This window comes from Macrosteles quadrilineatus, unplaced genomic scaffold, assembly GCF_028750875.1.
Source record: "Macrosteles quadrilineatus isolate MER2022 unplaced genomic scaffold, UCM_ALF_1.0 Scaffold_1__1_contigs__length_201487025, whole genome shotgun sequence".
NCBI lineage: Eukaryota > Metazoa > Arthropoda > Insecta > Hemiptera > Cicadellidae > Macrosteles > Macrosteles quadrilineatus.
The window spans coordinates 73096477-73119485 of NW_026542594.1; the positions used below are offsets into that span (position 1 = coordinate 73096477).

General features: G+C 35.6%; 1 protein-coding gene across 2 annotated transcripts in view; it reads left to right on the forward strand.

Moving 5' to 3' along the window:
* Positions 1-23009, forward strand: part of LOC128983584 (nucleotide exchange factor SIL1) — a 161565-nt gene that overhangs the window by 126103 nt on the left and 12453 nt on the right. For both annotated transcript variants that reach the window (XM_054402918.1, XM_054402917.1), the window contains exon 6: positions 3413-3616. In XM_054402918.1, the coding sequence (XP_054258893.1) occupies positions 3413-3616 (204 nt within the window). The remainder of the gene's footprint in view (positions 1-3412; positions 3617-23009) is intronic.

A 23009-nucleotide genomic window follows, 5' to 3' on the forward strand; every position in this document is an offset into this window, starting at 1 on the left:
GAATAAGAATCAATGTTCTTCGGGATGAAATAATTTTGCATCTTCTGGAGTGGTTCACTTCCTACATAAGCCAGTAGTAAGTATTTCTCGCTTCCTTACTACGCTCATCTGTACCCCCGGCCCCTTTCATCTGACAATCACGTTGAAAATGTTCAACATACTCTTCCGCTGTTTCTTCACAATTGTATTTCTCAAAGATAAACTTCTCCATTTTCCTTTCCAACTCACTGTGAGACTCTTCATCAACTTCCCTATCACTCTTCTGCTTCCTTCTAGACATCCTCGTTGGCAGTGTAGTATAATCACAAAAAATGAAACAAACTAGTTAAAGAACATTTTAATCTTAATGCCATCTCCACACGAACTCAAATCATCACAACAAAAGCATAAACAAACATAAACCATATGTTTTCAACAAGACAATAAAATAAAGACTATTAAACATGTGATCCAATATCACAGGGGGGAACAATTGCATGGGATGAGGTGTGTGACCAATTATCAAAACATCCTCCCATCCCGACACACTCTATTCACAAGCACTCGGCAAATCACTCATTATGTCATCATTTAGCCACTTCCTCTTGCTCCACTCCTTAGCTAAATTAGTCTTTTTAACCTAAATATACTTATGCTTAGGCTACGTTTACATTCAGACAGTGCATGATTATTCTCTTTTGTTATTTCTCTTTCTCGAGCGAAAGAAGAGTTTCACTCAAAGCAGTGTTTTCCTGCTTAAGGTTATTCAAGGCTACCTGCAGTGATTTAAGGTGGTTTGAGAGAGTTGAAACTTTACTTTCCAATTCATATCTCTCTACTGTCAAAACAAAGACCTTCTGATTTTTCATTTAAATTTACGTTATCACAAAGGAAATTCTCAGTCAGTGAATTTGGTCATTTTAAAGTTTCTAAGTTTAATTTATATTACTGATATTAATAACTATTAAATAAAGTATTTTTTTTATTTATTCAATTTTACTAACTAATCATGAATAGGGAAATTCGCTAAAAATACTGGATAGTGGATATAAAGGGGAGTAAGGGAGATGTCTGGAAAGTGTAGATAGATAGAGGATAGGATTCTATTGGTAGGGGTTCTACAAAACCTGAAACATAAAAAAAGGCATATTGTGTATGTTGTTTTTATCTCATTTTTTGAATTCATATAATTGTATTAGTATGATTATAACAATGATTAGCCTACACTCAGTTGTTGTGCTATTTATATAAACATTGTTCAGACACTTTACTGACAGTGTTATCTCTAGACTCAGCTGCTAGTGTTTGCTCCACTGCAGTAAAGCATGACAGTGCATGTATTGCAGACTTTAGAGAGTGGTGCTCTAGACACTTTACTGAGAATGTTGGCCATAGATTCAGTTGCTAGTGTATGCTCCACTGCAGTAATCTACCTAAGACTGTGTATGTATTGCAGGCTCGAGAGAGTGGTGCTCTAGACACTTTACTGAGAGTGTTGGCCATAGATTCAGCTGCTAGTGTTTGCTCCACTGCAGTAATCAACCTATGACTGTGTATGTATTGCAGGCTCTAGAGAGTGGTGCTCTAGACACTTTACTGAGAGTGTTGGCCATAGATTCAGTTGCTAGTGTTTGCTCCACTGCAGTAATCAACCTAAGACTGTGTATGTATTGCAGGCTCTAGAGAGTGGTGCTCTAGACACTTTACTGAGAGTGTTGGCCATAGATTCAGCTGCTAGTGTTTGCTCCACTGCAGTAATCAACCTAAGACTGTGTATGTATTGCAGGCTCTAGAGAGTGGTGCTCTAGACACTTTACTAAAAGTGTTGGCCATAGATTCAGTTGCTAGTGTTTGCTCCACTGCAGTAATCAACCTAAGACTGTGTATGTATTGCAGGCTCTAGAGAGTGGTGCTCTAGACACTTTACTGAGAATATTGGCCCTAGATTCAGCTGCTAGTGTTTGCTCCACTGCAGTAATCAACCTAAGACTGTGTATGTATTGCAGGCTCTAGAGAGTGGTGCTCTAGATACTTTACTGAGAGTGTTGGCCATAGATTCAGTTGCTAGTGTTTGCTCCACTGCAGTAATCAACCTAAGACTGTCTATGTATTGCAGGCTCGAGAGAGTGGTGCTCTAGACACTTTACTGAGAGTGTTGGCCCTAGATTCAGCTGCTAGTGTTTGCTACGCTGCAGTAATCGTCCTAAGACTATGCATGTATTGCAGACTTTAGAGAGTGGTGCTCTAGACACTTTACTGAGAGTGTTGGGCATAGATTCAGTTGCTAGTGTATGCTCCACTGCAGTAATCGTCCTAAGACTCTGTATGTATTGCAGGCTCTAGAGAGTGGTGCTCTAGACACTTTACTGAGAGTGTTGGCCCTAGACTCAGCTGCTAGTGTTTGCTCCACTGCAGTAATCGTCCTAAGACTATGCATGTATTGCAGACTTTAGAGAGTGGTGCTCTAGACACTTTACTGAGAGTGTTGGGCATAGATTCAGTTGCTAGTGTATGCTCCACTGCAGTAATCAACCTAAGACTGTGTATGTATTGCAGGCTCTAGAGAGTGGTGCTCTAGACACTTTACTGAGAGTGTTGGCCCTAGACTCAGCTGCTAGTGTTTGCTCCACTGCAGTAATCGTCCTAAGACTATGCATGTATTGCAGACTTTAGAGAGTGGTGCTCTAGACACTTTACTGAGAGTGTTGGGCATAGATTCAGTTGCTAGTGTATGCTCCACTGCAGTAATCAACCTAAGACTGTGTATGTATTGCAGGCTCTAGAGAGTGGTGCTCTAGACACTTTACTGAGAGTGTTGGCCCTAGACTCAGCTGCTAGTGTTTGCTCCACTGCAGTAATCGTCCTAAAACTATGCATGTATTGCAGGCTCTAGAGAGTGGTACTCTAGACACTTACCGAGAGTTTTAGCCCTAGACTCAGCTGCTTGTGTTTTCTCCGCTGCAGTAATCATCCTAAGACTATGCATGTATTGCAGGCTCTAGAGAGTGGTGCTCTAGACATTTACCGAGAGTTTTAGCCCTAGACTCAGCTGCTTGTGTTTGCTCCGCTGCAGTAATCAACCTAAGACTGTGTATGTATTGCAGGCTCTAGAGAGTGGTGCTCTAGACACTTACCGAGAGTTTTAGCCCTAGACTCAGCTGCTAGTGTTTGCTCCGCTGCAGTAATCAACCTAAGACTATGTATGTATTACAGGCTCTAGAGAGTGGTGCTCTAGACACATTACTGAGAGTGTTGGCGTTAGACTCAGCTGCTAGTGTTTGCTCCGCTGCAGTAATCAACCTAAGACTATGTATGTATTACAGGCTCTAGAGAGTGGTGCTCTAGACACATTACTGAGAGTGTTGGCCTTAGACTCAGCTGCTAGTGTTTGCTCCGCTGCAGTAATCAACCTAAGACTATGTATGTATTACAGGCTCTAGAGAGTGGTGCTCTAGACACATTACTGAGAGTGTTGGCTTTAGACTCAGCTGCTAGCGTACGCTCCACTGCTGTGTATGCTCTGAGTTGTCTGATCAGACGGTTTCCTCTGGCCCAGAGTCAGTTTGTTGATCTTGGTGGTTTGGCTGTACTTGCCTCTCTTTTTGACGGTGACTCAGGCGAACAGCTCAAATTACAGGTATTTATTTTTATGGTAAAATTAATGATTCAGAGATTTTGCCTAACCTTTTGCTTGGTTTTGAGTTGTCTGGATATCTGACAAATCAGTCGGATACAGTTTATTTTAGATATCACTATTTTTAAAATATCCAATTTTTTCAAATAGACTTTGTATTTTCATGTTTTAGTCTCAAAACAAAATCATTATAATCATCATTAGTTTCCCAGGGATGTTTTAATCTCAAAAGCGAAATCATTATAATCATCATTAGTTTCCCAGGGATGTTTTAATCTCAAAAGCGAAATCATTATAACCATCATTAGTTCCCCAGGACATAATTACACGTCTCCGTAAAAAAAATCAAATCAACAAACAAAAATACTGTAATGACAATAGATATACTACTTCACATTTTATACTACATTTCAAAGGATTCAAAACAAGAGGGTTATTAAAATGCACTATGAGACATATGAAAAGAGTAAGGTTGAGCTAAATACCAACAATCAAAGTAATGCTAAACACCTTTAACCTTCCATTATTATTTTTTTCTCATGTTTTATTTTTGCCTAGCTTAAAATATTCGTGAACTTGAAGACGTAAATGTATACCAAATTCTAGTTTATTACTTGATACCACCGATACTTGGACATTGGTATTGGTATCGAGATCGATTGTCAAAAGTCGATTACAAATCCGATTCCCGACTCGTCTAGGAAGATAATGCAATCGGAAAATTACTGCTATTGACTTGATTGCGCAAGAAGACAGCAATAATTTCTAAACAATCGTGGGGAATGTTCACGATTTTGCCACAATGGCAGGAGATTATAATAATGTCTACATGACTGCGGAAGATGATCGCTATATTACCTAGAGTTTAGCTTGACTGAAAAAATCAGGCTGGCACACCTCTGGTGAAATTAAATTTTATTATTTATGTTTTAGCGAATTTACATATAGGGAAGTAGCTATTACCGTAGGTCTCATGGTAAGACCTAGGCCCAGGACCGATTTACTTTTTCATTTTGATGTCCCCAGAGGCCAAAAACACCATTTGTTCAAATGTTTATATATGTATATATATATATATATTATATATCTATATATATAAAAGGCAAAGCCCTCACTGACTGACTCACTCATCACTAATTCTCCCACTTCCCATTTACCTAGGAGGCTGAAATTTGGTACACTGATTCTTTAGGCATTAAATAGACAAACTAAGTTGTTTTTATTCTGATCGGACTCTCGGGCTCCACCCCAGTGGCTCTGGAGTTTCCCATGTTAACCATATGAGTACTCATATTTAAATAGAATTAATGAATCTTAACAACAGCTGTTTCAATTAAACAAGTTGGTTCTGTTCTATGATGTTCAATAGCGTTTAAGTTACAAGGATTACCAACAGGGTGCAGCACTATTATTTCTTTTACATTTATGACAACAGCTAATTTGCAACCAAAAGGTGCTACACACCATAAAGCTTTCTATAGACTTTCATTAACTTAGGCCTACAAAATTCCTTTGGCTAATAAGTTAGCCCACATTGAACCCAAAGTCATTTGTTTCCTAATAAAGATAATTCCTAATTTATGTTTTATTTCTGTCTAATGAGGTAAGTCTTTATCTTAATCTTATAATAGGCCTATATGAATTATTGAATAAAGAGATTTGGTATGTTACAATATAAAATTTATTAATGAAATACAACATAAGTTATTGGTTGAATTAGCTACAGGGTAAGTTAACAATGGTAAATTTTCAAAATGGTGGGGTTTCCAAAGTGGATGATATTATTCTAGGCTTATATTGGGTTGGTTTCTTCTGAAGTACTAATTAATATTTAAATAGGCTATGAGCTCTTAATCTCAGGGAGGGGTGGTCGTGCCGGTTCGAATGATATATTAGGCTTCTTTAAAATGCAAATAATTTAATTTAGTTATTGTTCTGAAATAAGTTAAGCTAGGTTCATGATGCTATTAATATAGGTAATAATGTTAATGTCCAAAGAAAGATTCCAAATGGTTTCACTGAATTTAATGAAATAAAATAGAATTTGAAGATTAAATTTTGAATAAAAGTTCAATTTGAAATATATATATATCTTGATGAGTTGAGTTAATTGGGCCTAGTAGGCTATACTGATTAAATGTCCAATGAAGATTAAATTTGTCCTTAGTTAAATAAGATGGATGATGGTTACCAAATTTGGAGTGTCTGTCTTCTTATAAATTAGTACTCTTCAATGCACTTGTCCAATACTTTTGGATGATGAGAAATTTAAATTTTCTCTTAATTTGTCTCTTAATTTCTCTTAATTGTCACTAAAGATGTTATTACTATATTGCAATTTTCTTACAATTGTATATTATTCTAAATAAATGATTATTGTTGGTTTTTGATGAGTACTTAATAGGTATGGAGAGAATTTGCATAAATATTATATTGTAACACAAAATAGGATGATGTTTCTGTGGGGTGATGGGATACTATATAACATTGAACAAAATTGGATAAAATAACACATTAACAAGGGGAACAAATTAAATAACTGATAACACATTATCAGGGGCATTAACAGACATTGTGAGAGAAAATATACAAAATAAAAGAGAAATTAATGTTAATGATGAATGAATGACATGTAATATTACAAAGGTGAGTGAGCGCAGCGAACGAACTTCAACCTGGAGGCGAGTTAGCGTAGCGAACGAGCTAACCAGAAGGCAAGTGAGCGCAGTGAACGAGCTCCCACTTAAAAGTGAGTGAGCGTAGCGAACGAACTTCAACCAGGACGTGATTGAGCCATGCGAACGAGCTCACTTATAATGTTAAACGGGGCAAAGCCCGCGGGTACAGCTAGTCTATATATAAAAGGCAAAGCCCTCACTGACTGACTCACTCACTCACTCACTCACTCATCACTAATTCTCCCACTTCCCATTTACCTAGGAGGCTGAAATTCGGTACACCGATTCTTTGGGCATTAAATAGGAAAACTAAGTAGTTTTTATTCTGATCGGGCTTTCGGGCTCCGCCCCAGTGGCTCTAGAGTTTCCCATGTAACCTTATGATTTTTCATATTTAAAAGGAATTTCTTAACAGCTGTTTCAATTAAACAAGTTGGTTCTGTTCTATGATGTTCAATAGCATTAAAGTAACAAGTATTACCAACAGGGTGCAGCACTATTATTTTTTTAAATTTTTGACTACAGCCAATTTGCAACCAAAAGGTGAGTGAGCGTAGCGAACGAACTTCAACCTGGAAGCGAGTTAGCATAGCGAACGAGCTCCAACCTAAAGGTGAGTGAGCATAGCGAACAAACTTCAACCAGGACGTGATTGAGCCATGCGAACGAGCTCACTTGTGAAGTTAAACGGGGCAAAGCCCGCGGGTACAGCTAGTATATCTATATAGAGATAGGCCCCCTTTTTTCGTTGGGGGATTGTTAGAAATTACCTCGGAAAAAATCTGTTATTGAGTAATATAATACAATAATAAGAAGTTAGTAAAATGCAATGCACTGTATTCTAATGTAACTGAATTGTTTTTGGTACAAAATAAATATTAGGGGAGGGGGGTTGATCTGGTGAGGGGGTTAAATTATATACACTTTTCCTAAATTGTTCTTTGGTTTTCAAACAAAGCCTAGTAACTGTGAAAGATGTCAAGTCCATTGCCAAAATCAAAGACAGTGGTTCATGAACTGTTGGGGGATGGGGGTGGGTTAAATTATTTGTTGAGGGGGGTACGTATAAAAAAATGCTAAATTCCTTTAATATATGGATTTATTAAATAGGGGGTTTTGAGTTATAGAAGTTGAAAAGAACGTGTTAGCCTATGTCATTTTCAAATGTCCATCATTTTGTTTTTTTTTTATTTTTTTTTTTTTGTGGGGGGGTCAATAATGTCTTTTAGACATTTCCTTGATAATTTAAGGCCACGTTGTACTTAATTGTAAAATTTAATGTCTCTAGTACGTTTCTGATCCGATTTTGATCCGTATACCAAAGTCAGCATAAGAATAAAATGATTCGATGTTTCGGGGGGGGGGGGGGGGGGTTATCATTGTAAAATGTCACTTTTCGACAAGGGCACAACAACCACAGCTTACCAAATTGCAGATCTCCAGCTAATCTAGAAGTGGGTAAACGTGATTTAGACTGATTAATCTGTGGTTGCTATAGGATAGATATAAGGGGGGAAATCGATTTTGGAGGGGGGGAATTTTTTAATGGTCCTTTTTATATTAATACCTTGGTGTTAGATCTAATACAATAAACTGTGTATAGTTTCAATACTCTTGCGCTCATAGAATAGGTAAAGAATCTGTTATAACCTTGTAAAAGTAGTAAAATATATCAAATATTGACATTAAATTTAAATTTTGGGGGTCAAGGAGTAAAGTTACGCAAACATGTGTACTGACTAAAATTTAAAGTAAACTAAGGAGAATACGAAGCATTAATAATATCATTAAAAAAAATTACTTTGGTAGGGAAAAAAAAAAGCAAATACTGGTAAAAATTTGAAATATATTTTAAAAAATTTGAAAGTAGGGCGTTTTTAGGGTCAAAGGGGTGAAATTTTTGGAAAAACCAGAAAGGGTTTTGTAGAAAATTGAATTCCTGACCGTGAACATTCATTCAAATCTTGGCTAGCTCTTATTGTTTTTTAGTTATAGCCATTAAAAGAACGTGTTTTGACGTTTTTAGATGTCCGCCTTTTTGGATTTTTGGGGGGGTTAAAATTTGAAAATGGGACTTTTGCAAATTTCCCCATTAACTTAGGATCCCATACTACAATACTCAATTACCACCGAATTTCAAGTCTCTAGCTCGTTTCTAAACAATTCAGATGACCAAACCAAAGTCATAAAATGTCAACGTTATTCTCCATAAGAATAAGATGGGGATCGTAAAAACTTTAAAATGTTGACATTAAACCTTAGTTTTGCCCAAGGAGTAAAGTTACAAAAAAACATGTAAAGAGTAAAATTCAAAGTAAACTAAGGAGGATACAAAGCATTAATAATATTTGCAAAAAAGAATTATTTAGGTATGAAAAAATCCTTCCGATCCGACACGTCACGACAACATTGCTCTCTGGGGCATTCTTGTCGGATATCGGATCCGTCATTTCTCCACTCTGCGTGCACCAGGCCTAGATTTAGTCACTGTCTAGCTTTATGTGTGATCACAATTTGTGGAACAGATATGGAACATGTGATCACAAGCGTGTGATGTTTTTGTACAATTATTGGTTACGCAGATAATTCAAAAAATTTTTATTTTAAAATTCCCATGTTATTCAAATTCTCTTTATTCATTCACAGTACAAGTTTTTATACAATGAATAGCGTCAAATAAATATTAAGATGAATTATGCTTTACTTATCGCTAAAACAATCATTATCTTTTCAAAACAAATTTTAAGCTTAAGAATAATAAACAAAACAAAATTAAATCAAATCATCTTTCTAAACTATCATTTATGATTTCTCTTGAATTCCAAAATTCATCCAAAGAATACAAAGACAATGAAAGGAGATAATTTTTCAATCTTTTTTTAAAAACGTCAAAACGTTTTTCCTCTATTATAACTTTAGGTAAATTAAATAAGAATTTTATGCCAATGAAACTACATTTCTTCTCAAAAAACTTTAATTTATGTCGTTCAACCTGCCTAGTATGCCTTAATTTATAGTGTCGAATATTTGTACTATTAGTTTGGAGGTTTAATTTTTTTACATGTAATATAGTTTCATAAATATACAAGTCATAGACTGTCATAACACCTAATTTAGAAAAAAATGGTTTCATTGATTGGCGTTTATTTTTAATTTTGAAAATAATTCGGAGTGCTTTTTTTTGATGATGAAGAATTTTATCCAAATTTTTCTGGGTAGTTCCTCCATAAATTGCTATACCATAGGATATGTGAGAATTTATTAATGCAAAGTATATGGTTTTTAAAGTATCAATATCACACACCCTTGACATTTGTCGCAGGGCGTATCTACCTTTTGACATTTTATCAATTACATGCTCAACATGCTTATCCCAATTTAGGTTTTGATCCAATATCAATCCGAGAAATTTTGTGTACTCCACTTGACTCAAGTTTGAATTATCAAGGTAAATATTCGGGTTCAATTTACATCTTGATTGTTTTGTGGAGAATGATACAAAATTTGATTTACTGTAATTTATTAGGAGATTTTTGCTACTTGAGAAATCATTAATTGATAAAAGATTTAGAAAAGATTTCAGTTCGACTTCCTCTTGGGAATTGCCTGTAACTGTGATGTTGGTGTCATCAGCATAAAGACACACTGAACTTCCTCCATCGACAGCTAGTGGGAACCCCCTCATATAACAAAGAAATAAAAGAGGGCCCAAAATAGATCACTGGGGGACACCATATTTAATATTTTTGTATTCAGAGTAAACATTTTTAGTATAAGAGTATTTATTATTTGGATGGCAGAAATTATGCTGTATTTGGACACATTGTTGCCTTCCTTGCAAGTATGAACTGAACCACTTAAGCTCTTTATTATTTATATTTAAGCCGTGAAGAATTTCTATCAATTTCTTATGTGAAACAGAGTCAAATGCTTTTGAAAAGTCGAGAAAAATTCCAATTACCTTCTCATTTCTGTCAATGGAGTCAATTATTGATTCAATAAAATCGATACCAGCAGTTATCGTAGATTTTCCCTGTCGGAAGCCATGTTGCTCGGGATCCAACAATTTGTTTGATTCAAGTAAGGTTAAAAGCTGGTTATATACTACTTTTTCATAAATTTTTGAAAACACAGGCAATAACGAGATTGGTCTTTAACTTGTGGGATCATATTCGTCCCCCTTTTTATAGACCGGTACTATTTTGGCAACTTTTAATTTATGAGGAAAGATACCACAAATTAAAGAGGAATTTATGATATGAGTTAATGGTTTTGATATAAGAGGATAAGCATGTTTAACAATGGTAACTGGTATGTCATCCATCCCTGTTGAGAATTTATTATCTAATGACTTAACTATCTTTTCTATTAGCCTTTCATCGACTTCTCTAAATTTGAAGCTGCAGGTTGGTTGGGGTGGTTTTCTAAGGTTAGATTCAATACTTGTAGTATTTTTATTAATGTTTGGAAGAACAAGGTCATCAACCACATTAATAAAAAAGTTGTTCAGAATATTACCTACGTAAGTTGGGTTTGATTCGATTTTATCGTTGAACAAAATTTTCAAATTTTTACCAGGCTTTGTCTTAGTATTTACTTCAGAATTAATAATTTTCCAAATTGATTTGGATTTATTTGTGGATTTTGTTATTTTGTCATTGAAGTATTGTTTTTTATTGTCTATCAGCTGAATTTTTAATTCTTTTTTTAATTGTTTGATTTTATTTTTTAGAGGCTCAGACTTAAGTGTTCTATATTGTTTTTCTAAGTTCACTAAATTTTCTTTCTTCATTTTAATGTCATTGGAAATCCATGAATTAGAAGTAGTAGTTTTTTCTACTTGGAACATTTTAGGGAAACTAGTTTCAAAGGCATGTACAAAAATCGAAATAAAAACATCATACTTAGTTTCTACAGTGGCTTGATATACTTCAGACCAATCTTCTTTAGCTAATAGTGTTAAAAATAAATTTATATTAGTCTCAGAAAAGCTCCTCCTAAACACTTTATTTATACTCTTAATTTTACTTTTTATTCCATATACCTCAAATAATTGGCCATCATGGTCAGAAATACATGTTAAAATACCATATGCTATGGTTTTTTTGCATTCAATATTAGTAATGAAATTATCTATAGCAGTTTCTGATTCGGATGTTATTCTTGTGGGAAAGTCTACTTTATACTCCAAATTATGTGATTTTAAGATATTCTTAAATAAATAATATGTTTTATCTTTGTTTAGAACATTAATATTAAAGTCTCCAGCTATGACAATATTTTTAAATTTACTACTCAATATGCTACACATCAAATCAAATTTTTCTAAAAATATTTCAGTTAAACAGTGAATTGGAGATCTATATAAACATACTAAAATAAAAGAAAATTGATTTTCAGTAATTAAAGATAAACAACACTCAAATTCTTTTTCCTCTATAAGACCCTGGATTGCTTTTATTTTTATACTTTTACTTTTAATAGCTTTGCTTACTAATATTAGCACCCCTCCTCCCATTGAATTTTTTCTTGAAAAGTAAGAGCATTTGTTATAGTTTACAATGTTAAGAGACATAATTTCTGATTCAATCATTTTATGTTCTGATAGTGCTACTAAATCTGGCTGAATTTCTTCCAAATTTATCTTTAATATATTAAGGCGAGATGAGAGGTGTTGAACATTTTGATGCAGAATTTTCAGAGGTTGAGATTCAATGCGGTTTTTTTTCTTTGTAATACCCGATTTATAATTATTATGGTTAGTTTTGTTTATAGAAACATGACTGTTATATTTAGCAAGCTGCTTAAGATTATGATTTGCAAAAGAATAATCTTGATTATCAAGGACTTGATGTGTAACATTTACATTATTAATATCTGCAAAGTTATTTTTACATGCTGAAACATTTTCGTTGTCGCAATTACTTAGTTTTAACTTAATGTTAAGGTTGGGGTGCACACTTCACTATCACTATAATGCCCATGATTTTTCACACTTTCACTAGTCACAGGTACTTCCTCCCTTCTGCTCGACATCTGCTGGTCGTTGGCGAGTGGGTTGGTGACCTCCTGGACATCCTGAGTAGTCTGTGGTGTTGGCATAGGCTGAGACGAGCTGGTCAGAGGTTGATCGGAACATAGAGGTTCAGGTGCTGCTTGGTCTTTTAGATATTTAGATAAAATGCTGAGCTTCAGGTTAGCATTAAACTCATCATACTCAAGACCATTCCAAAGAGAACGAGATGACTTTTGGTGATAAGTTACAATATCCACAGAGGCTCCAGTAAGATGGCAAAAGTTAATAATGTTAGATGTAAAGACTTCTATGGATATTTTATCACGAACACACCCCATGACAGAGCAAATCAATTTTTCAAAACCTCTTTGCTTGAAGTCGCTGATCAAGTCCTGGAATGCTGTGTTGTAGTCAGGAACTGTAGGTTTGCTGTTGTATTTATCCTTGGTGATAAGTGCATAGACTCCGGCTCCATCTGGGACTTGTTGGTATGCAAGGTGGTTTGTAACTTGGTCAGATGGAAGGGGTTTCCCAAACTGCTGCTTAAAAGTCACTGCTACTCCCGCGGTCATTTGCCTATCAGCTCCAAAATCACCCGATATGCAATGAGCGAACGCAGTTTTTTCTTGATTTTTACAATTATTGATTTCATTTTTCATATTTGTTTCAATTATTCTGATAGGGGGTTGAAATGATTTGTACTGGTATTCCATATCTTGGGTTTTCCACCTAGTAATGGCTTTCAGAAATATTCGGGCTATTTCAGTTGTACCAAGAGTGTTTAGATGTAATCCGTGAGTAGTATAATGAATCCTCTTCAGATGGTTAAGGTTAATTAAAACTACTTGTTTGACTCTTAAAACAAGTTCTCTTATATAGCTATTTGCCATTTTTATTTCTTGGTTTTCTTTGTGGTGCAGGCTCTTATCATATCTTGTCGGGATCGTACACAAGAATACTGGTTTTTTTTCACTTAGTATTTTTAGTTTGTTTTCTAAGTTTTTATAAATAGCTTTGAAATCCCCATTTAAGCTGTCATTAGTACCTCCAAGAAGCAGCACTGGGTTGTTATCACTATTTATGCTTGCTGAGTCTAGAACTTGTATTAGAGTCGTGTTTGGTCTTACATAACCAAATGCATTTACTTTTCCTTCACTAAGCTCATCGACTTTCCAGGCCATATTTTTCCCTTGGCTGTCAGTGCAGATGGTAACTCTTGTTTTTATATGATTTGATATATGTGGCATTCTTGCAATATTTTTCAGTTTTGAAGTAGTCGTTCTCTTATTTTTTTTCATATGGACATGATGATGTTCCTCATTATAAGTAAGACTATCATTTGCTTCATCCAGTACTGTGAAACGGTTGCTTAGTATAATGCTAGGTTTTCTGGTAGAGGTTTTCTGGCTATTATGCTGCTGAGGTTGAATCACCAATGAGCTGCCTGGTTTTCTGTGCTTCACTCTTGTCCAGTGTGCATTACACTCTTTGATTTTATCACTTTCGGGGCATTCGATTGTACTTTTAGGTAAAATAGTTGTAGTTGACATTAAAAAACATATATCATCGTTTGTCAGGAATACACTGTTTTTTAGGATGTATGCTAATTGAGATCTAATGGTTATAAGTTCATTCTGGTTCACAGTCAGCAGTTTAGAAAGTAGGTTTTCATTTATTGAGCCATTAATTAGTAGTCCATCTTCAAATGTGAGAAACCCCGCAAACAAGCACACATACACACCACAATCATATGTGTTGACTTGTTTGGGCCCATTAATGCAGACGAAATCGTAGCCTGGTGCCTTCAGATAAGCTGATATCTTACTTGCAACAACTTTGGCATCATTGATGTTGTGGTTATCCAGCGAGTCATAATAGTGAAACCTGTTATTATCCATTGTGTACACAAGGGTACTCCAATGTGAGCCGCTCACACCATCAAGCTGCTTTGAGTCATTAATAGGCATTATGACGGTTTCAAAATCCTTTATTTTTAATGAATCCAAAAAATGCAAATAGTCATCTAAGTTCTTGATAGCATGGCATATAAGAGGATTGATAATAAAACATGACTTTTCTTTAGATGATAAGAAACGATTATTTAATAGGTCAAAATACTTTTGAAGGGTTGTATCCGAAAGCCATTGAGTGCTAAGAAGCTCATCCGTTGTGATCATGGCATTATAGCTGTTGTCTGTCTGAGTCTGTTCACAATTAGTTGTTTTTCCAATGACTTTCGATGGTTCATTGTTGACTGATATATCATGTGTTTCATTTAAGGATATAGAGGTAAATGAAGATCCATGTGATTCTTGACTTCCTGGTTCATTCAAACTTGAGGATGATGAATTATTACTGTTTAATTCAATTTTAGTCTCATAAAAATCTTCCAACTTAAATGGAAGGTTCTTTTCTGTGATATAGTTTTTTAATTCTTTTTTTGAGCGAAAAACTTTACCTCCAGGGGACCTAATGTAGATATCAGTTTTCCCTTTACTGAGTCCACTTTTTCGAATTTTTTCTTTTCTTAACCAGCCACGAGGTAAACAGTTTTCATTCATTTTAGATTCATTATAATTTACCATTTTAATAATAAATGGCAAATTAAAAAGTCACTGTGGTATTAAATGGATCCTTATGAGGACTGTAGTAATTAATGTAGGGAAAAAACTTGTATTATAACAATTAAATTGTTTATTTATTTGAAGAAAATATATTGATATAATAATAAATAATTATAACTTTTATTGTAATCACAAATGTTTTTTTCTTGAGAAAATTATTCAAAACTCCCAATTGAAGGATAATATTTTCTGAGCAACAGATTAGAGCAGCAAATCTATCTCTTATCACTTGGGGTCAAAACTCCAGGCAGTGAAGTTGAATGAAACAACTGCAAGGTGACGTCACAGTTAGAAGTCAGAATTATTTCCTGAAAATCCTTGTCCACCTGAGTGTAGTGATATCTGTGGTTTGCAGTGGTGGTGCTAGTTATAACTTAAATAGTTCTTCTTATTTTGGGTATTTTAACACTTTAATAAAGAGTCTAATGTAAAAAGTGCAGTTTGAAAAAGATAATATGGTGTTACATTAAATACCAATAACCTTTAAGTTGAGATTTATTGTCATCAATCTATAAAAAACTATCCCTATTCCAAACAGAGTCTTGTAAGTAAATACTTTTATTTACTAGAATGTTTCATACTTTTAGGTAACATAAAAACTTATTTGTGTATTAATTTAAGTCTATAAAAATTAACAATATAAACTCACTAGTTATACCATTCAGTGCAAAACTTGCCAAAAAATTGAATTTAAAGTAGGAGCACTTTTCATAACAAACTATATGTCAGCCATTTTTATACTTTATACTTTATTTACTTTTACTTTTATTTACTTTTATACTTTATTTTTATACTTTTACTTATGGAGAATATTATAAAACATTGTAGTTTGCTTTCTGATGGATATATTTTGATCAAACTTGGTAAATTTATTTATTTTATACTAAGTTATTATTATTTTACTAAAAACCACATGTTTTTACCCTCCCTGTAGCAGCAAGCATAGGTACTCATAAAACCTAATGTTAATTAAATACATTTCATGAAAAATAAATTCAGGTAAATAGAAATTCGCTTAGTCGGCAGGTTTGCTGCGGCGGAGATATTGTTGTTTATGTTTTTGTTTTGTATTGTTCTTTTTGCTAATTTCGCTCCGCAAGTAATTGTAACTGGTATTATCAAGGTGTTACTCACCGGTCAGAAGAATACTGCTGCTGTCCTCAGTTGACTCCTTATTTGACGACAGTTACTGATAGGCTATTGGGCTTTTGGTAATATGTGGCCAGTTCATATCATGTATAACATCCCTCCTTACATAAAATAAACTTGAGACTCCTGGTAAGATTTTTGTTTCGTTGTAAATTAAATGCTGTCATAACCAATTTCTTCTTTCACAAATTAACACAAAATTCTCCCTTCAAAATAAACTTCTTCTTTCAAAAAATTAAAACTCTTTCTTCACACAGAAAACAAAATAAAAATTCTTCTCGTAAATAATAAAATACTCTTCTTACAGGCCTATAGAATGTGTCTTCATAATAAAAACAGAACAAACTAAACAAATAAAAATTACTTCGTAGGCCTGTAGTACATGTCTTGCTTAGTGTTTGTATCGTTCTGGGGTCTTGACGTGACGTCCAGAACGTGTCACTCGTCTGTTAGGTGTATTAGTTTCCATATCGAGTGGTCTCATATCTCGGTCATGTAAAGTGTTGTCTACGATTGGAGCTGATTTCTTAGTGGGACTGTCAACTTGGGTCCTGTTGTCGTCTGCTACTCGGTCAGGTTCATTGTGTGTTAGGGCCGCCTTTGGTGCATTTAAGAATTCTCTGTTTCTTCTATACAACTTTCCACTAATATCTACCACGTACGACCTTGGTGATTTCTTCTCAACTATCTTTCCTGGAGACCACTTGGGATCACATTTTGTCGATTGCTTCACGTAAACTTCTTGGCCTATGTCTAAATCAGGCAATGTCTTGGAAGTTCTATCGTAATAAAATTTATATTTTCTCTTCTTTAGGCTAAGTTGGTCTTGGACTGAGCACTCTGCCCTTGGTACTAACAAGTTCTTCACTACTGGTATAAGCGTTCTTGTGCGACGAGACATCAAGCGTTGAACAAGGACTTGAGTTGACTCCTTCTGTGGGAGTGTTGCGCCACTCTAATAAAGCCATCCATAGATCTTCTGAATTTCTTTCAGTCTTCTTAATTAAGTATTTTGCTATCTTTACAGCTGATTCAGCCTTGCCATTACCTCTCGGGTGATATGGCGACGATGTGACGTGATTAAACTCCCATTCTTTTGCAAATCTGTGAAAGTTAGCTGTTTGAAACTGAGCTTGTGAATTGTCAGTCACCACTGTTAAGGGGCAGCCGTGACGACTGAAGTTTTTCTTCGCAATTTCTACCGTAGTGGCTGATGTCAGATCAGGTAGTTTGTCCAATTCAAAGAAATCTGAGTAATAGTCTACTGTGACTAGATAATTGTCATTTTTGTGGTGAAATATGTCAAGCGCTACTCTCTTCCACGGTAGATCAGGGATTCTATGGGTCTGCATAGGTAAATGAGCAGGAGCGGGTGATAATTCCAAACAGGCCGAACACTCTTGAACTGTCAATTTAATGTCCTCCGACATATGTGGCCAAAATAACGTGAGCCTTGCCTTTCTGAGACTGGCATCAATGCCTTGATGACTCGAGTGTATCCTGTTTAACATCTCTCTTCGCAGGGATTTTGGCACTACTAAGCGTTCACCCCTAAAAATGAGTCCATCTTGAATACTAATTTCATCTCTGTATGTCCAATATTGTTTCACTTCATTTGGAAGGGCGTCTTTTGCCATTGGCCATCCATCTTGTATGATTTTTTTCATTGCAACAAGCTCTTTGTCCTGGTTGGTGTGCTTTTTTATCTGATCAAGTCGATCTTTGGTGACATTTAAATGCTCCGTGGACGATATTTCTTCCAATCTGTTAAACATATTTTCCTCCTCTTGTATTTGGTGTACTTGCCATGATTCTAGGTCCTTTTCATAATTTCTCGTCATAGTTTGCGCAGCTCGTGACAGGGTGTCTGCTATATACATCTTGCTTCCTTTCTTGTAAACGAGGTCAACGTTGTACTTTTGTAGTTTAAGCATCATACATTGTAATCGCTTGGGTGCTGACAGAACAGACTTTTTGAAGATGTTCAGCAGAGGCTGGTGATCTGTCTCCACCGCTTGTTATGTCTTCTTTGCCACATATATACTGTCGAAAACGATTGCAAGCGAATAGGATGCTCAGGCATTCTTTTTCTATTTGAGCGTAGCGTCTCTCTGTTTGGCTCATTGTCCTAGATGCATAGGCCACTGGTTGGCCTAATTGGATTAAAGCACATCCAAGACCTGTGTCACTGGCGTCACATTGTAGCGTTACCGGTTTAGTGACATCATAATATCGTAATACCGGAGTTTTTGATAGCATATCTTTTAGATCCTCAAAGGCATTCTTATGGGTAACATCCCATGTCCATGGCACGTCTTTTTGTGTCAGTTGTCATAAGACTTCACACCGATCGGATAACGTAGGGACAAACTTAGCCAGATAGGTTACAAGTCCTAGAAATCTCTGCAGATCGGTCACATTTTTAGGTTGAGGTATCTTCTGAATGGCTAAAATTTTTGTATTGTCTGGTTTTAGACCGTTTTGAGTTAGTACATGACCCATATAGGCTAATTCTTTTTCTCGCAGTTTGAGCTTTTGTTTGTTTAACTTCAAGTTCGTTTGCCGAGCTCGTTCAAGTAAATGCTTCAGCTTTATATCATGGTCCATGACCGCTTCATCGTATGTGTCACCACACCCGTAGACCAGAATGTCATCTGCTATGACGTTGACGCCTTCTAAGCCGGATAATACTTCGTTGAGCCGTCTCTGAAATTCCTCTGCTGCCGGTGCTAAGCCAAACGGTAGGCGCAACCAACGGTAACGACCTTCAGGAGTCCAAAATGTGGTTAAGAAGCTCGATGGTTCATCTAACTCAACTTGCCAATAGCCATCTTTGGCATCTAAACTAGTAAATACTTTAGCTTTGGCTAAATTTGGTAGAATTTCTTCAATCGTTGGAATTTGGTAATGTGATCGTTTTAGAGCCATATTCAGGTCTTTAGGGTCAATACAAATGCGTATCTTATCGTTACGAGTCACAACAACCATACTGCTTATCCACTCTGATGGTTCTGCTACTTTTGTGATTACATTTTTTTCTTCCAATTCTAACAATTTAAGTTTTACTTTTTGTTTGAGTGCTATTGGTACTCTGCGAGGAGCATGTTTTATGGGAACAACATTACTATCTAATTCTAGATGGTATTTTCCTGGGAGTTTGCCTAGGCCTTCGAAAACATCATTAAACTCACTAAGAATGTCCGCTCTGTCCCAAGGCTTCATCGTTTCTTGCACGGAGCACAGATTCGCTTTAACTTCTATTAGGCCTAGTTTCGCACAAGATTCAGCTGAAATTAAGGGTTTTTGATAAGGGGACTTAACTATTTGAAAGACTAAGTTGTAAACCTTGTTGTCAATACCACATTGCAAGACTTGTTGCCCTACAGGTTCAATGACTTTGCCATCATAGCATTTGAGTTTGATTTGACTTGGCCTGACATGAGGGCTGTGATCACAAATTAGTTTATTGTAATCCTCAACGTTAATCACATTACTGGAAGATCCAGTGTCTAACTGACATTTAAAAGTCCTAAATTTACCGTTACAACTTAGTTGTAACTCAGTGAACCATTGCTTCTTCGGTTGATTATGTACAGTAGGCCTACAAGGAATGCTACTACTGACTTGGAAAAGTGAAAACAAAGAATCTTCGCTATCATCATTACTTGATGGTTGTGATTCCTCACCAATAAAATGCAGTTGCTTGCGGTTATATTTAGATTTAGGCTTACTAGAGGTCTGCTGTCTGTTTGCGTTTGGTTTGAAATTAGCTCTGTTAAATTTACCTTGTTTGCATACAATAGAGAAATGGTTAAGTTTACCACAATTTTGACACGTCTTGCCAAATGCCGGACATAGAGATTTTTTCCATTGATGAAGGTTTCCGCAATAGATACAAGTCTTAGGTTTAGAATAACTTGAGTTGGTCCTACCTTGTGAGTAGACAGGCGATGTTTTATTCAATACCTCATCTTTGGTCTCGTTTTGGGTAATAATCCTCTTCAATTGTTTATTTGTAGCTTCATGCGCTTTACAAGTGTCAATGGCCGAGGTTAACGTAAGCTTAGAATCTCCCAGTAGCTTTTTGCGAAGGCTGACATCTGAAACACCTAAAACTAGACGATCACGTATGAGCTCAGACTCCAAGTTCTCATATTTGCATGAGGATGCTAGATGACGCAGCCTACAAACATATTGATCAATGCTTTCATACGCTTCTTGGTTGGCCGAGCCAAATATGAATCTTTCATACACAGCGTTTTTGTCAGGTTGAAAATAGGCATCCAAAGCCTCTAAAATTCCTTGGGCAGAACTTTTTTGGTCATTATCTATGTCTAGCCTAGTAAAGATCTTTAAACAATCTTTGCCTATGATTGATAAGAGTGTGGCTACTTGCACCTCACGTGGTTTTTTATCTAAACCTGTAGCAATCGAATAGTTTTCATATTGCAATTTAAAATATATCCAATTTTCTACAACATTGTCACCTTTCACATCCACTTGTGAAGGTGGAGGTAGGCCTAGTACATTTTTACCTCAGGCTCTGCTGATTGTCCATCTTTTCCTGGTGGCATTGTTTAGAGATAATATTAAAGTAAATTTGAATACCATGTATACTTCTATCATGAAAATCTTGAGTAAAGTAAGTTATTTTTCTTGATGACTGTACGGGCTATAGCTACGACAATCTTACCGGCTAATCGGTTGATAATGAATAACTGCACATATTTACAAGGTATATTACTTTAAACTGGATTAAAACAATAAAAATAACTTCTGGACTGAAAATAAACTAATATTAGACACTTCCGACAGTTAAAAATGTGAAAATTTGTATTTTTGCAAAACTTTGCAAACTTTTGCAGGTTTATGGTCACCGACGCGCACTGAATAATGGCGATGACGCTTGGTTTCTTTTCAGTCTCTTCTTCTTCTATAAACAGGCTTGGGGCACCACCGCTGCCACCATGTTACTCACCGGTCAGAAGAATACTGCTGCTGTCCTCAGTTGACTCCTTAGTTGACGACAGTTACTGATAGGCTATTGGGCTTTTGGTAATATGTGGCCAGTTCATATCATGTATAACACAAGGTGGTTCTAGCAAGGTCCTGGAGAAGGACCATTGTAATATCTCATACTAACAGAGATCGTCATAAATGTTATGGACTTTTTTGTTATTTGCTCTTGTCTCCCTAACTACTGCTTGTGAACAGTATGTGATCACATGTTCCATCACAACTGGCACTGTTGGAGTGGTGGTGTATTCTGATTTAGAATATAACATTTTTGAAGATTGGTTTCTTGATACTGGAGCATCAGAACATCTATGTTGTAATGAGGAATTGTTTGAAAGTTTTAAATTGCTCAAAGAAGACCGCTTTGTAATTTTTGGTGATGGAAAAATGTCCAAAGCTGAAGGTATTGGTGATATTAATTTGAAGTCAGTAATAAGTAATGAAGAGAAAATCTCTGTAACTCTAAAAGATGTGTTATATGTACCGGAAATGAAAGTTAATCTTTTCTCTGTGAGCTCAACACTAGATTAGGGATATTTTATGAACACAAATAAAAATGAAGCTAAAATCATGAACAAAGACAATGAAGTTTCTGCTGTGGCTAAACGTTATGGAAAACTGTATAAGATGCAATTTTCAGTTGACAGTAAGTCTGTACCTGCTTATGTACAGTTAAGTGAAGATAACAGTCTAAAGTTATGGCATAAAAAAATGGCTCATCAAAATTGTCGTCAAGTAAAAGAAATGCTGGAGGCAAGTAACGTTAAGGTTATAAATAAACCTAATGAAGAATTCTTTTGTGAACCATGTGTCCTTGCTAAACAGAAATGCTCAAGTTTTAAGACTAGTCCAAACAAGTCAACAGAAATTGGACAGATAATTCATGCAGATCTTTGCGGTCATATGGAAGAAAATTCTATTGGTGGTTCCAAGTATTTTTTGTTGCTAAAAGATGATTTTTCACACTATCGGTTTGTTTACTTTCTAAAGACAAAAGATGAAGTATTTGGCAAATTAAAACAGTTAATTCGTCATGTTAAAAATCAAATAGGAAAAACATTCAAAGTGCTACGAACGGATTGTGGAACTGAGTTTTTAAATAGAGAAGTTGAAGATATGTTGTCAAGTTTAGGTATCAAGCATGAGAAGTCAGCTCCCTATTGTCCTGAACAAAATGGTTCTATTGAAAGAGAAATGCAAACCATTCTGCTAGGGCTATGATGTCAGCAAAAGGACTAAATAAGAAGTTTTGGGCAGAGGCAGTCAACACAGCCGTATATGTCCTAAACCGAGTTGGGAAGAGTAGTCTAAAGGACAGTACACCATATCAGTTGTGGATGGGCAGTAAAGAATAATTAATTATTAAAACTCATTTTAAGTAAACTAAATCAATACTATTTATTTACAAGAACAAAACATAATGTAAACAAACCAAATAGCAGATGATTCATAACTTTATAACTCAGCTGATAATAATAATCCTACATTTCTCCCCACCCAATTTAGGCTGAGTTTCCGAAACTATGTATATCATCAGTTTCAGGTTCCATTTGCATTTTCCATTGAGGTGGATCAGTTGCACCTTCTCTTGCTCTCAGCTGGTCAGCGTGTTTTCTCTTTATATATCCCCCTACTAAAACGGTGTATGATAGCTCTCCCGTCCTTTCTTGTACTGTTCCTGGTCTCCAGCCCTTCTTCGTTTCATTTTGAACCCACACTTCTTGTTTGGCAGAAAACTCCTTTTGTTTGGATTTTAAGTCGTGATAGTACTTCTGTCGCCACACTTGATTTTCTATTCTCTCTCTGCTATTATACCTCCACCTGTCCAAAGCTGTTGGTAATCTTCTACCATAGAAAAGGACTGATGGTGGTTGTCCTGTGGTCTTTTGTGGGGTATTTCGATACGCAAGCAA